We start from the raw sequence: 16,012 nt of genomic DNA, 5'->3' as shown, positions 1-16,012 counted from the left end.
CTTGTGATGTGACAGGATGTATTATACAGCTAAACTAGTGGAGTAATTTACAGCGGTGCTACTCGAGATGGATGCATGCCACACATACCTACATCTGAATATAAGTGTGACTTTAAAGAGGGCTGCGATAGACCTACAGAGGCACAAATCTGCCAGGAATGCAGACAGCCTGCATCCCTAGAGCGCTCCCAACAGAGAAATTTCTGTTTTCAAATTCTTACTCACCTGGGTGGGAGAAAGTTGGAATCATTCACAGGACAGAGGAATCCTTTACTTCCACCAACATAGTAACTTGGTGCCAAGTATCACACCATGTTATTCTTTTTTACGGGAAGTGGTGGAAAATTGGAAGAAGAGACTATGACATCTGCTCTACATTTGATGGAGCTGTTGTTTGGAAAATCCCAGTAAAACTTCATTTCCCTGGGTGTACAAAGAAACTAGCAGTGTTCACCCTGCTCATGCACTGGCATCGCAGCGTGCTATATTGCATGCAGCTGTGTTATACACACATGTACATGAAGTACACATGAGCACAATTTGAGAAGCACCAAACTGGAGACAGGCCAACAGATTGACAATCAGTGAAACAGTCACAGAGTGACTACGTCAGTCTTGATTTTTATCAAAAACAAAGCTGCAATGTGACAGCGCTAAATGGTTGTTGTAGTATGTCTTTGTTAGCCCCAGGGCAGGATGCTGCTTGGGGCCTTCCACCACTCAAGACTGTGGTGGAAACCTCTCCATGTGTGGAACATCATGACATAGCAGCAGCCTTTTTTTTGTTAAAGAGATCATAATAGGTTTTAAGTAAACAGAATAACAGAACTTCTATCCTTTGCTTTATGCATGCATAACTGCTATTTTCTTTGTTTGTGTAACTAGACCCTAGTACGTCATGTTATGGTTGTCACAGTTGCTATTTAAATACATTTCTCTTGTTTAATATGTTACTGGAATTAATTAAAATAGCAAATCCTCCTGGGAGCAGTAGAACTAGCGACGCCTGATCACTGGGTGATTTCTGCTCTCCCTGTTGTCTTCGCTGCCCCCACCGGCAGGTGCTGGGGCTGCCAGGATGGTTAATGCCTGGCTGCTGCCTCTTCCTTGGGTAACTAGCTGGTGGCATCTGCCTCTCCCCCAGTGCAAGCACAGGTCCTGATTTCTGTAGCTTCTTTGAAGCCACTGATTTCTTTTTTGTGAAACTTCAGTAAGTCTTTTTGTGAAACCAGCATCTCTGAGAATTGAATTCCCCATGCCAGATGGGGAAATTTGGCTTACACACTAGGAAGTCAAAGGTGGTGGATGCCCCATCCCTGGAAACATTCAAGGTCAGGTTGGACGGGGCTCTGAGCAACCTGATCTAGTTGAAGATGTCCCTGCCCACGGCAGGGGGGCTGGACTAGATGACCTTTAGAGGTCCCTTCCAACCCAAACTATTCTATGATTATTACATGGGAACCAGGAGACAGGTGATCAGATGGCAGAAACTGTGTAATAATCATTAAAAAGAAAACCCAACCCACCGCACTTCCTTAATGTCTCCTATCTAAGAATCTCAAACTGCTTTGCAAATATTGAATCCATCGGTTCTCACTCAAGCAATGCTATTTGCCTGAGGAAGCATAGCTGGAGCTGATCCAGGAGCTGGCAGCACCTTGTGCAATCTCCGGAGATAAATGGCTGCAAGAATTGCCCTGTGCTTATGCAGATCCTACTGAACAATGAGTTTCTGCCTTCTAGGGCATATGCTGAGGTGCCCAAGCTCATTCCTAACACGTGAGTGTGGTGATCCACCTTTGCTAATTACCCAGCTGAGAAGAAGGGTTAATTAACTGGGTGGAGAACTGTATTAATATGGCTATACTGTTTCTGAAATGTGAACCAGTGTCCTTGTATGGGGTAGCTCTGAGGACATACCCCTCCATCAGTTGTTTGCAAATTTTGCAGCTTCTCTTAGGCTTTTTCTCCTTTGAGAATGCTTGAAATAGAAGGTGGATGGATTGCTGAGGGTGGATCTCATGACGAAGTACTAAAAAAGGAAGAAAACAAAGAATTCTTGAGGCACATACAGGAGGGGTGAAAGCAGGAACCCTTTTTAAGGTCTCGGCAAAAACATTTTAACATAACATGATGTGTTAGGAGAGAGAAGAGAGGATTTTAAATGCACATTGAAAAAGTGATTTGTTGTGACAAAGGAGGCCTAATTGTCTTCCCATCTGAAAATAAGGTCCTTTTACTCTGTTCTCTTAAAAAAACCTACCCAAAATTGGCAACATTACACATACTGTTTTAAGCTTCTTTTTATCTGCCTTAACATCTATTTTGTCTGCTTGTTTATAGTCATTCTAGGAAGTCTCTGAAGTGCTATAGAAATAGAAGGATGCTCCTAAATGAGAGGAAATCAGTTGATAAAAATAGCAGTTGTCAAAAAGAACGATTTGGAGGGCTCTGCTCTAACCACTTATGCAGGTGGAAATGTTTCTAGGAGTGTGAGGAAATGACTGTGTGTCACAGCCACAGGAAATGCTGATTTATTTATTGGCTTTGTCAGAGTAGCCTTTTGCAGATAGGTCCGAGCCAGAGACTGCTTTATGGAATGAGCCAGCAGGAAATGGCCTTGCTTAGAAGAAGGAAATCACATTATCCTCTAATAATAAATAGGAAGAGGTCCCTGCAGTCGCAAAATCTGGAGAGACTTGTTTTATAGAAGGTTATGGCTGAGACAGTCAAAGGGACCAAAGGAAGTTAAGCACTTTCAATCTTAAGGGTTTTTTGGAGGGGGGTATTGTTCTTTATTTTTGCCCAAAGGCAACCCATACCTAATTCCTTACCCCCTAAATCCTTTGAAAACAATTCTCAGCTATTGGTTTATCTCATAGTTCTGATTTACAAAACCTCAGATTATTGTTACTGTTTTTCCTGTATAATTGTAAAGGGAAAAAAGAGAAATCTATGTTTTTGAAGCAGAAGGCAAAAACACCTCTCTGAGAGCGGTACTTCAGGTTTATCCCATGAGAGTCAGCAACAACAGATATTCTCCACAGCGCTCTTTTCAATCTGATGGAACCTCATGGGTGGTTACTAAGGGGATTCACTGTAACTTTGAGTAAGACTGCCGGTATTTTGACAACTCCGCCGTGGTGCTCACCAGTGCATTTACTCTGTTCAAGAGACTTACTGTAGCTATGTTGTAGAGCTAAATTCTGCAATTTCAGAGCAAGGGGTTTTGCAAGTGTCTCTCAGACAGTGTCAGTTGACAGGGATTTATCCCTTTCTTTTCTGCTATGATGAGCAATCCAGACTCTCAGAGTAACACAACAAAAAGACAGTGAAATGTATAAAATGTTAAAACAAGACTTCTTTAATAGCAGAAGCTTATGTTGCAGATTTTAATCTGCAGAATAGTGAGATGGTTGATACAATTTTTACTGACTGTATTATTGTTTTGTAACTCTTGGTTAGTTTGCACATTTGATACTTTTTCCCACTGAAGGCTTATTCATACTCCATTTTGTACCATTCTTCTCCAGATAGAATCGTCTCCCTGCTACCTGCTGACTGTAAGGATCATCCGGATGAGAAATCTCCAGCGAGTGGATGCCTGTAAGTATCTCCATTCTTAGTGGTATCTCAGGGTACAGGCAACAAGTTTTCTTTTATAATTGTATAGCAACCTTTTCCAAGTGTTTCTGAAATAACCCAGTGTTTATGTAAACTGATCATTATAAACCAGGTCAGTCCTTGCTGCTTGCTGCTGTTTCATTGAATGTTATTCCTGTGCTTTCTGGTTGGTTTTAAGACTTGAATGTGTTTTTGAGGGTAAGTACTTTCTCCCAAAGAAAGGAGAGTTTCTGACACAGGTAGATGAAAAAGACTGCATCCCGTGTTTTCAAAAACAAGGGGTAATTTTGCCGTTGGGTTGTGGCACCTTGGGAACTGTGGCTGGGAGAAGCAAACTTTTTCATGCCCTCCCAATCTTGGTTCTGACACAGGTGAAGTGAACAAGAAAAAACTTTCTAAAATCATTACCACCAGGCTAATGCCGTTATTAATTACCCTGAAATGACTGTCAAAAAACGTATTGACTGAGAGCTGGATGCCTTGTCCCTTCTAAAGCTCCTGCAGCAGTCTTGCAGTTGTGCAAGCGTGTGAGTCACACGGCAGGAAAGTGGTGGGAAGTGAGTGAGCAGGAAAGGAAAATACCACTGTTTAGTTAAAGGATGTGGACTACCCACATGTGCAGTGAGGAGAGGCATTTCACACGAGACAGACAAGTTAACAGTTCGTTTTGTTTGAATCAATACAGCTACAGACCACCTGTGAAAGGATGCTGAAACTAGCTCTGGGGTGAGCGTGGAAGGGAAATGGTATAACCCTGCCGTCTCTCTTGATTCTCCTGTTTCACTGTGAGCGGCAGCAATCAGCACTATGGTCTCTTGCACAGGAAGAGCCAGGGAAGATGTTCTGAAAGACGAAGATCTGGATTTACCATGCAGTACCATTCCCATCTTACACGGTGGTTGTCACATGTTTTTCTGGAAGGTATATCAGAGGACTTCCCTGTGTCACAGCTCCGATTGAGGGATATATCTTAGGTCATATCATTGGGTCACGCTCTCTGCACCTGCACCTCCCTCCTGGTCCATGGCTGTGGCACACATGTGATGATGCAATAACACAGAAAGGTTTCATCAAGGACTCATCTCAGATCTTCTGCGTGTCAGGCAGCAAGGCAAAATCACAAATAACTAGGTTGTAGACAGAGATTGTGCAAGCAGAACTGAAGCAATATTTTGCATTAAATACACAGCTGACTAGTTTGCCTGCATCTACTCGTATAATTAAGGATTGTTTGATTTGCTTTGTATATCAAAGTACAGTTAAGATACAAGAATGAAGAATCACATCAGTAGAACAGAGTACTTTGCCAGCCAAACAGCCAACAGACATTGGTCTCCAATGATAAACCTAAAGTCATGCAGTAGTCATACAGAATTACTTTTAAAATATTTTAAAATCAGTATCATTACTTCTAGGATCTCCAAACATATTCAATACCTATTTTTGCAGTTTCAAAATTATTCAAAGCATTATTATCTGCATAGAATTTCCCAGATTACAAAAAAAAAAAAAAAAGAAAAGAACAGTCATACAGAATCAAATCAATGCTCATACAGTTCTTTGAGGGGGATATATTCAGTAGGTCCACTGCAAAAGCCTCTGACACCTGAGGAAATGGAGTAACAAAAGAAGCTGTAGAAAGGCACCAACTATGATGACAGATCTGAAACAACTTTTACATCCAGAGGGACTAAATAGGCAACAGGCCTTAAGAGTGGAAGGGAAATTATTGAGGAGGACATGGAAGCTGTCTCTACAAAAAGGAATAGGAGGGAGAAGGTGAATAAGGAGTAATTTTTCACTATTTTTCACAATGCAAGAATAAAGGAGCACCCAATAAAATTATCAAACAGGAAGTTTAAAACTAATAAAAGGAATATACAAGTAAACTGTGGAACTCATTGTCATGTGGATGTATGGATGTTAAAATGTATCTGTTCAAAAAGAAATTATTCCTGGGGCGTAAGTCTAGCAAGGCTTATTAAACACAGTATTCCCAATGCAAATGTGCCTAGTATTGCCTGAATGATGGACAGTGGATTAGGTGCACTACTGCTCTAGAATTAGCTTGTTTCTTCTACTCTGGAGCAAGGTGTAGAAGGGCTATTACCTGGCAGTGAAATGACTAAGAATTTCTTTTTTAACATGAGAAAGCCTAATGTTTTTTCTTCTGTCTCATCCCTGGAAAAAAGTTAAACTCTTCTAGATAAGACTTTCCTGAAATGCCCAGTCCAAGACAGGCATGTTTCCTGGAAACGCATATACTGAATGCTGGAATTTGACAAATAGTAGGCAGCTAAAAGTGGTGTCTTAAGACAGAAGGAGGGCAGCCTTAAATCCAGTTCTTAAATCAACTCTGTCTATAAATGAAATAAAGACAAGCAACTTCCTTTCCAAGGAAAAGGTGCAGATGACGCACTTTGTTCCTCCTTCAGAGAGATACTGATGTGCCTAAGTAAGGCAAAATGTGTAAGGCAGCCAGACTAGCCAGGCTGACTAGACCTACCCTTACTGGGGAGACATTTGGTATAAGCAGCCAATGTTTTCAATGTTAACAGTCAGTCTCCTGGCAGCCTCCTGCAATATGCATCATCTGTGCACTGCAGTGTTTCTGCATTGTTTATTAATAGAATAGAATAGAATAGAACAGACTATTTCACTTGGAAGGTACCTACAATGATCATCTAGACCAACTGCCTGACCAATTCAGGGCTGACCAAGTTAAAGCATGTTATTAAGGACATTATCCAAATGCCTCTTAAACACTGGCAGGCTTGGGCCATCAACCACCTCTCTAGGAAGCCTGTTCCAGTGTTTGACCACCCTCTCGGTAAAGAAATGCTTCCTAATGTCCAGTCTAAACCTCCCCTGGCACAGCTTTGAATCATTCCCATGTGTCCTATCACTGGATACCAGGGAGAAGAGATCAAGCAGCACCTCCCTCTCCAGTTCCCCTCCTCAGGAAGCTGTAGAGAGCAATGAGGTCATGCCTTAGCCTCCTTTTCTCCAAGCTAGACAAATCCAAAGTCCTTAGCTGCTCCTCATAGGACATTCCTTTCAGCCCTTTCCACCAGCTTTGTTGCCTTCCTCTGGATGCATTCAAGGACTTTCACATCCTTCTTAAATTGTGGGGCTTTTGATGCTGCTTATTGTTTATCTGTACACATGGGAATGGTATGTCTCCCAGACCTTAATTCAAAGTGGGCATGGGTGTAAGGAGAGCAGGAGGCAAAGGGATATAGTATGCAACCAAAATGTCTGAACTGCAAAGACATCCCTGGGAATCAGAATTCTCAGAGTCATCAGTCTGCAAAGTCCATCGTGCCATCTGTGTGAGGGAAACAGATGCTACTGTTGTTTCCACCTGTGGGCTTGAACACAGAGCAAGAGGGCAGCCCGTAGCAGCCCTTTTCCTTCCCTTTGGGATTTTGTTCCTTAAGGAAAGAAAGGAAAGGAGGAAACCTGAATGCTGGAGGTGAAATGTCCTCTCAACTAACACAGTCAGGAAGAAAGTACAGGGAAGGAGGCTAAGAGGCAAGAGTGGTGGGAAGGTAGAAGTGAATTAAAGCAGAAGATATGACTCCAGACAAGGACAGTTAAAATGCTGTCAGAACCTAAATTATTTTTTTTTATCCAAAATAAGATATGGAAGGTGGAAAAGGGAGGGAGAGGGAGAGGGTTAGGGCCTGCTGAATATTCTCCAAACAAATTTTTCCATCAGAGGAATACTGCTTTTTTGACTCTGCAAGAATGTATTGATTTCTCCACAATTTTTTTAGGAAAAATTTGACAGAATTAAAAATGTTTTTCTGTTTCTGCATTATAGCATTAAAAAGTAGAAAACCAATAATTAAGGTGCCAGTTGACGTATCACAATGCATTATGTAATTTCTCAAGCAGTTCTGAATTTCAGTTCATTCTGACTTGGACAGAAAAGCAGCAAGCTTTTTTGAACAAATACAGTTTCAACAACATAAAAGGCAGCCTCCACCCAGTTTGAGACAGAGCCAATGGCTGTAGGGTGACACCTGGCAAAACCTGTGGAGAAGGAAAGAAACGGAAAAGACAAGAAAAAGCTCCTATTGCAGCCAGGAGAGTTTTTGTCTTTCCCCACGACGTGATGTGCAAGCTCTTGTTCCCCTGATCTACCTGCAGAGTCCTTACCTGCTGCTGAAGGCTCCTCTCCATTTACTGCTGCCATCACTTGTCTCTCTCAAAAGTCTCATATCAAAGGACATCCATTCTCAAAGTTAGTTAACTTTTGCATTACATGATATCTGACCATTTTATTGTTAAGAACTGTGTAAGAGAGAGTTTCAAGGTGCTGAAGTATTTTGCGTAACCTGCATGAAGAAATGTTGCATTCCCCCGGCACACAGTACATCGCATTTTTGGCTGTAGCCGTTTGAGATATACTTTAATTTAGGTGCCTTTGAGAAATGGGGTGGAATATCCTTCTATCCTTCTCCCGGTGCATTTCTGGAGAGAGACTTGGTCCCTCTCTTCCTGGAGGTGGCAGTTAGTTAAGATCCAATGTCTAATTCAATGAGCTCCTTCTGGAGGAAGCCTCTGCTGTCTCCTACGACAGGGGTAGTTCTGCAGCTGCTTTCACAAACCCTCACCAAGAAAATCACTGAAGGCAATGCAGAGATGGAGACCTTTTGCAGTTGTTCTCAAAAGGTGGAGAAGGGTCCCAGGCCCCTCTCATCAGACAGCAGCTGAGGGTTAGTGTGTGTGTGCGTGCACACATGAGCACAGGAAAGCTTGTTGGTTGAGAAACTGAAGAAAGTGGTTGACTAGAAGAGGAAATTCTCACCCTCTTCTTTTATACACAACATTACTGTTGTATGTAACTCACGCAAGGAAGAATAGAAACCACCTCCTGTTCTAGGTCATCTTATGGTCTGTGCTTTTTCCCTCTCTGAAGGATATCTTGAAAAGAGTTACATTACGTCAGGCATTTCTGCCTTTAAATAACTCATACTTGCTGTTGGTACCACACAGTAATCTTTCCAGTGTCATGCAGCACCACTGACTTTGCCACATTAACAATTGTTTGCCTCTTTCCCTACCCAGTAAGCCAGGCTGATTGCTACGTCTCATTGTGGCTGCCGACTGCGACATGTGAAAAGTCCCGCACTAAAACTGTGAGAAACTCCAACAATCCGGTGTGGAACGAAACCTTCTACTTCAGGATCCAGAGTCAGGTCAAGGTAAGGAGCCAAAGTTGTCTGCTTGAAGCAGCCTGGAGATTTTGTGTATGGTGGGGTCCTATCTATCTCCTGAACTGTGCCCAGGAGTTGTTTAAGAGATAGCACATGATAAGGGACTGTTCAAATTGTTTAACAGCAGAGATGACTGAGTGCCCATGCCTGTTCGATGGTGCTGTTTAGGAGGGCCAGAAACTGAGCTCGGTATTGAAGTTTTAGGGAAACTAGACACTCATATGAATCAGTGCAAGTTGGATACAGAATTTGGGAGTTAACTAAGCTGTTGTGTAGGTATAACCAATGTATTACTCATGTTACAGCAATTAAACTGAACTAGGGAAGAATGAATATTCGATTTACACTATGTTTTTCCAAAGGGGGATGATACTTAGTTTCTCCACTTCTCCTCTCAAGCACATCCCCAACACTCCTTCTTCCCTAGAGTTAATGACGTCCAGACTGTAGAAACTTTAAAAAACCCTTCTCCTTCTTTTTCCAGAACGTGCTGGAGCTGACAGTATATGATGAGGATTTTGCTACTCCCGATGACCATCTCCTCTGTGCGCTCTTTGATACCGCTAAACTTCCAATTGAAAGAACAGTGCTCCTGTTTTTTAAGCCCAGCCCAAAGGTGAGAGCAAAAAATAAAGCAACTAAGAAACCAGTGGAGAGTTATACAACACTTTCAAAATCTTGGGGTGAGCTTTCTGAATCTGCCATGGATGACTTATCCCAATAATGGGTACATGAATTGCCGTTCAAAATATAAACACAAAAAATGTGGTAAAAAATCTGGATTTGACAGCCTGAGCCCCTCCTCCCAGTATTTTTATAAGTTATTAAAGAGCATATGACTGAAACAGTGCTGTAGGTAGGGGAGGGATCTGACTGTGAGCTATCTCTGAGCAATACCAAGGCTACGCAGCTGTTGCAGGGTGAATAATCTGTAATTTTTTTTTCCCATGTAATTCATAGCCACTACCCCGTGCCCCTTTGATTGTATCTACTTTCACCCCAAAGGCAAAGCTGAAGTTGCCCCTGTGTATCCCAGAACTGTCCTCTGCAGTGATACCTCGGCTAGGGCTGAGCCTGCTGACTCATCTACTGGAATTAGTGCGGTTTTGGAGCTCTGAATGACTGATTTACTCTGTTTCTCAGTTTCCCATCTATAAAATGGGAAGAAGAGTCTTGACTCCCTTTGAGATCTATGGATGAGATCAGTGAAATATCTCGCACACAACTTCCTGCTACCATGGGCAGATTGCTTCTGGTACCCAAATTAGGTCACTCACAACTAGCTCATACATATCAACACTGCCTTACAGGGGGTTGCATAACTGTAACTCTGAATCACTCAATAATACCAGTCTCTGTTTATTATGTTAAAGTGATGGGTGGAAAGTATCTTTAACTTCCAAGCTGATAGCCACTGTCATGGCAGGACAGTGCCAGGAATAGTTAGGAGAAAAAGGTAGAATTCAGAAGAAAAAGCAAGTTGTAAATTGTCTTTCTGCAGCAGCTTCACACTAAGGGATAAAAGTACAGGTTGTTTTGATGATACCATGAAGAAGGAAGGAGGTGAGGAAGGAATCGTTAAACTATCTGGTTTGAAATGTTGTTTCAGACCTTCCAGTCTGAAATAATTATCACAGGCTGTGCATTGCAACCAATTACTTCAATATTGCATACCAGGGACCTGTGTTTAGACAAGGGAGAAAGCGTTATGTAGCTACTTAATTTAATTTCTTGTTCTTGCTTTCAGGCCAAGGAGGAGCTAGAGGTTGAATTCAAATTGGAGGCTGCGTAAGTGATATACACATTATTTTAAAAATGCAAAAATCATTAAATGCTAAAACAAAGAAATAGCATTAGAAGTCACGCTTTGTGGGATTTCCGTAAAAAAGTGCCAGACTTCTCCTACATCATTACTGCAGCCTCAGACACCCGGCCAATCTCTCCAGTCAGCTTGTTCTGTAGTTTAGTTGTTTTCAAAGATGCACCTCCCAGCATTGTCTCTGCTATTCACAATGTCAGATTTGTCTACCTGGGGACATTTCAGAAAACTTTCTGAGTGTGTGTGCATACGCTTGTGTGCATGCATGTCTATCAATCTTTCCATGCCGGTTTCAGCTTATGCGTTGGACAGACTCCTAATGTTGAACCATCCTGGTTAGGTTTCCAGTGTATATCCGACTCCTTCGATTTTCCCTTGCAGCACTGTTTTGGTCCTAGTAATTCTGTTTTCTTTCTGCCCAACACAATGATAATGCATGGAAGCTCTAGTGCAGGGCTTTTCCTCCAGCATGGTCAGCCTGCTATCCATATGAATCAGTATTTTTGTCTCTGTGTAGCTACAAGTTAACTAAGGCATGGCAGAATTAAAATGACCAGCCTAAGGTCAGCCCTCATACTAGTGGGGAGCCAAGACCAGAATTCAAGTGACTCCACACCATCTCCTGACTTCACCTGAATGATCTGGAAAGCTTTTTTTTTCCCATGTAATTGGTACCCACTGCCCTGTGACCCTTTGATTGTATTTGCATACCAGCAAGTACATAGAACTGGGCTTCCCAACTGGGATATGCTGGTGTATTAGCATGTTACTGCTGAAATACATGTACTTTACATGTTATAGTGAGGAGAAGAACCGCAGATTCCATTTTAGATGATCATGAGGTTGCACTGCGAAAAAGTAGCCATGACACACATCGCTCAGCTTTGGTACAGAGGCAAGTTGCCTCAGACCAGTGCTCAGTCCAAGCAAGCATGGAAAGGAGCTTCTTACATACCTGCTGGGGTCCCTCTGGCCGTCATTCTTCTAAATGGAGAGAAAGGGCACCACCCTGGGCAAGGATGAGGGGGCATTTGTTTGATCTAAAAAAATTAATGTTTTTCATTTTGTTTCCCAGTTCTGGTCCTCATGAAGCCATTGCTACCAATGGAGTCCTGGTGGTATGTGTCTTTTTCCCAAGAAATTTTCTATAAGTGTTTCCTTAATATAAAGGGGAAGGTAGGGTGGGGGTTAGAGAAGCTAGTAGGCCAGTTCTTTCTATTTCTTCCATCTTCCTACTTAGATACTTTGAGAATGGGATATTTTATTGCCCTGTTCATTGGTGATATCCCATTATTTCCCATTTGTCCTATATTTTGACACACCACACACACACACACACACAGAGCTTTCCTCTGGTACCAGTACTCCTTCAGAAAATGTACTGCTGTCTATCAAAGCACAATGGTAAAAAAACTGTGAAGTCACTTGCTGACAACCTACCCAGCCCTTTCCTCCTCTGGGAGATGAGCCATGCTTGGTGGGGAAGCTCAGCACTAAGTATTGACCTATCCTAATTACATTATGTGAAAGAATAGTGAGCGCCATAAAAAAAAACAACCCAAAATGTTAATAGCAATGCTTCTTCAGAAAACCCTTTCTACTACTGACACTTGATCTCTCAGCAACGTTATCTTTCATTTATGTTTTTCCCAGTTTAAGCCTTTGTATCTATGCTACTATCCTATTGCTACTATGCTACTATCCTGAATTTTCTTCCTTTGTATCTTCCTCTACTGTGTCCAATCGTATGCCATTGTCACTGGAGGATGCTCCACAACTCCCTCCAAAGCTTTTCCTTTTTCTTAGTAAGTGGCTACCGGGCAAAAGCCAAGAAATGCCAGGGAATTAGGCACTTTAGGTAACTAGACATGTCCAAAAGATGAGTGATTCACAGTTCCCCGTGCCCTGGTTTTGGCTGGGACAGAGTTAATTTTCTTCCTAGTAGCTGGTATAGTGCTGTGTTTTGGATTTATCGTGAGAATAATGTGATAACACACTGATGTTTTAGTTGTTGCTAAGCAGCGTTTATACTAAGTCAAGGACTTTTCAGCTTCGCATACTCTGCCAGCGAGGAGGTGCACAAGAAGCTGGGAGGGGGCACAGCCAAACTGGCCAAAGGGATATTCCATACCATGTGTCGTCATGCTCATATATAAACTGGGGGGAGTTGGTTGGCCGGGGGGCAACGATCGCTGCTCGGGGACAGGCTGGGCATCAGTCAGCACATGGTGAGCAAGTGCATTGTGCATCTCTTGTTTTGTATATTCTTTTATCATTATTATTATTATTATTATTATTATTATTCTCTCTTCCTTTGCTGTCCTATTAAACTGTCTTTATCTCAACCCATGGGTTTTACTTTTTTTTTTCCTGATTCTCTCCCCCATCCCTCTGGGGGTGGGGGGGAGGGTGAGCGAGTGGCTGCGTGGTACTTATTTGCCGACTGGGGTTAAACCACGAGACCCTGTAATGAAGTTGGGATGTGACGATCTTTCTCACAGATTCCTGTTCTCTGTCTCTTACAGTGTCGTGAACTTTGCTGCTTGGAAGTTGAAGTGGCGGAGAAGATGCAGCAAAAATCAAGTAAGGTTATTGTTTTGTTATCTATTTACCAATAATTACATGCTTACTGATGAGAGGATGCCCCTTTCATATAATGTATTACTGGAATAAATAGTATTTACAGTATTCAGTGCAGTTAACACCAGGTAAGCACATTAGGTTGTTATAGACTTCAATGACTGCATCTTGTACTCCCTTAGGTATATGTAAATAAGGTCTATTAGACCTGCATTAAAGTTGAAATCCCAGTTCTATATAACAGCGAGAACGTTCAGAGTCACCTTTCTATGAAAATAGCATCTGCCTTGCTCCTTTCCCTTCATTGCCAGCACTCCCTTCAGAGCGCTTTCCACTAGACAAAGCTGTGGTCCAGACTCTACAGCTCTGCTACCTGCACCCCACTTTTAATCAAGCCAGCACAATTTTCCGGTTAGATCATAGTGACATTTCTCATGACCTTTGTTTTGCTTTTTTAGAGAAAGAGCTTTCCCTCACCGTGAAGGGCTCCTTTGAGGGGACACAGGATATCACGCTGGGCCCTGACGGAGTGGCCAGCCCGGCGGGTCCCACCAAGTTCCACTATATCAAGTACGCGGAGCCAACGCTGGATGTCATGTTGCCAAAGAAGAGGCACTATCACCCTGTATGTTGGAAGTGGCCTTAATGATGAACTGACCATGAGTGCCTCTCTAGAAGGCGGGAGGAGGGGGAGAGGGTAAACCCGTTACTGTTTTTGTCCTAAAGCATGTTGTTTTCCCAGTGGAAATGTAAGTACAGTACAGAGACGGGCTCCCCAGTCGTGATGTTGAATTCGCTGCCCATGGGAAGGAAAACTACCATTGCAGAGGTGAGCAGCACTTCCAGCTGTTAGGAATAAAAGGTCACTCAAGTAGAAACCATTCTTCATAATATTGTCCCAGATGGCTGCTAAGAGGGTCGGAAACGTTCTGATTTTTTCTCAGACCTTGAACAAACAGGTTCTTTGTTTCTCCAGCTGTTTTCTCCACAGAAGCAGGTTGTCCCTCCATTATTCTCCACTATGTGCCAGTAGTGGATACAGAGTCCAACAAGGATGTCAGGAAATATGATGATTCCTTCAGTACATCTCTCCCTGTTTACCCAAAGACTCACTGACCCCTCCTTTGTTTAGGGTCCAAACTGAAAGTTGCTCCTTGGACACAGCTAGAAAAAAGTCAATAAACCTGCCCTTAGTAAACCATGTGCTTCAAAGGACAATATATTAAAATGTATTGAAAAGATTAGACATAGCATATGGATTTTAAAGAAGATAATGAGAATATTGCTTGAAATAGATGCATGTGCTGTATAATTTTGAATGAAATTAATAGAAGAAAAAGATCCTTACTATAAAGAAGTGTTTCTGCTAAGAAACATCTACAGATGTCCAGATTATTAGGGACAATCTTGTCCAAATATTAGTTGTTATGTTGTGAAGAAGTAGGAGAACATCAGATTTCAGGGCCATTAAAACATCCTCTCAGAACAGAGCACTTTTTGTCAGTTAATATGAAGGTTGCAATAATGATTTTAAGACAGGATGAAGTCTTGGCAGAAGCAAATGCAGACTTGCAGTCTCTTCACCGTGAGATTGTGGCCAGGATGTCAAAGATCTGCTGTGTATAGAGCATAAAGAACAGGAAATGTACAAAAAATGGTATTTCAGGATGTCGCAGAAAGCTTGTGAATAACATGGGAAATGGGACCTACTGCATGAGTCTCAGGAACCTCCTATACCAAGATTGTTAATCCAGGTTTCTGCAGCCTGGAAGCATTTGGGATCTGTGGGTAGGGATGTTCCACTAAGAATAAGTGAATGCTTTTGGAAACATATGCTGAGAACTCAGACATTTAACTTTGTGATCACCAGACCTTGCTGGGCTCTAAATCAAGCTCTGACCCCAAGACAGAAAGGGAAAAAAGAAATTTTAAAATAAAAATAAAAAAACTACAGTACACATTCTTGTTTTCCAGGAGAAAAGATTTGACTTGAATGTGAGAGCACAAAGCTGGTAAGAGATCTTCTTCTATTCCTAAAGACTTGGGTTATTGATTTTTATATTGTTTTAGCCACATGGAAATGACACAAGCAGGCATTCTCAGTCTGAAAACTAGAATGTGCTTTTAATAAAACATAAAATACATGCACAGTATATTATACATAATTAGCCTTAGGAAGATTTGGCTTTAGTCAATAAATGTTGATAAACATGTATTTAATTTAGCATTATCCCTTCCCTTCTGACCACAGAATATTATTTTTGATCAATGTCAGTCTCCAAAATTCACAAAAAGAACAAAGCTGACTAAAAAAACCAGAATAGACGGTAGTAAACATTAAACTTGATCAGAAATTCATAGAATCATAGAATCATAGAATAGTTTGGGTTGGAAGGGACCTCTAAGGGTCATCTAGTCCAACCCCTCTGCCATGGGCAGGGACATCTTCAACTAGACCAGGTTGCTCAGAGCCCTGTCCAACCTGACCTGGAATGTTTCCAGGGATGGGGCATCTACCACCTCTCTGGGCAACCCGTGCCAGTGTTTCACCACCCTCAGCGTAAAAAACTTCTTCCTTATATCTAGTCTATATCTACCTGCCTTTAGTTTGCTTTAAACTAAAGCAAATAAATAAATAAATACTAAACTCCCCTTTGTCCTGTTGCAACAGGCCCTGCTAAAAAGTTTGCCGCCATCTTTTTTATAAGCCCCCATTAAGTATTGAAAGGCTGCAATAAGGTCTCCCCAGAGCCTTCTCTTCTCC

At 42.0% G+C, this 16,012-nt stretch overlaps 1 protein-coding gene across 1 annotated transcript in view; it reads left to right on the top strand.

Annotated features, from left to right (window-relative positions):
* Nucleotides 1-16,012, top strand: part of LOC103897564 (cytosolic phospholipase A2 epsilon-like) — a 36,509-nt gene that overhangs the window by 6,705 nt on the left and 13,792 nt on the right. Inside the window, exons 3-11 of the mRNA XM_009277615.2 lie at nucleotides 3,534-3,606; nucleotides 8,701-8,837; nucleotides 9,334-9,465; nucleotides 10,597-10,637; nucleotides 11,744-11,786; nucleotides 13,194-13,251; nucleotides 13,707-13,873; nucleotides 13,991-14,077; nucleotides 15,223-15,260. Coding sequence (XP_009275890.2) covers nucleotides 3,534-3,606; nucleotides 8,701-8,837; nucleotides 9,334-9,465; nucleotides 10,597-10,637; nucleotides 11,744-11,786; nucleotides 13,194-13,251; nucleotides 13,707-13,873; nucleotides 13,991-14,077; nucleotides 15,223-15,260 — 776 coding nt within the window. The remainder of the gene's footprint in view (nucleotides 1-3,533; nucleotides 3,607-8,700; nucleotides 8,838-9,333; nucleotides 9,466-10,596; nucleotides 10,638-11,743; nucleotides 11,787-13,193; nucleotides 13,252-13,706; nucleotides 13,874-13,990; nucleotides 14,078-15,222; nucleotides 15,261-16,012) is intronic.

This window comes from Aptenodytes forsteri, unplaced genomic scaffold (assembly GCF_000699145.1).
Source record: "Aptenodytes forsteri isolate BGI_AS27 unplaced genomic scaffold, ASM69914v1 Scaffold146, whole genome shotgun sequence".
In the NCBI taxonomy this organism is placed as follows: Eukaryota; Metazoa; Chordata; class Aves; order Sphenisciformes; family Spheniscidae; genus Aptenodytes; species Aptenodytes forsteri.
This window is presented reverse-complemented; position numbering and strand designations above follow the sequence as displayed.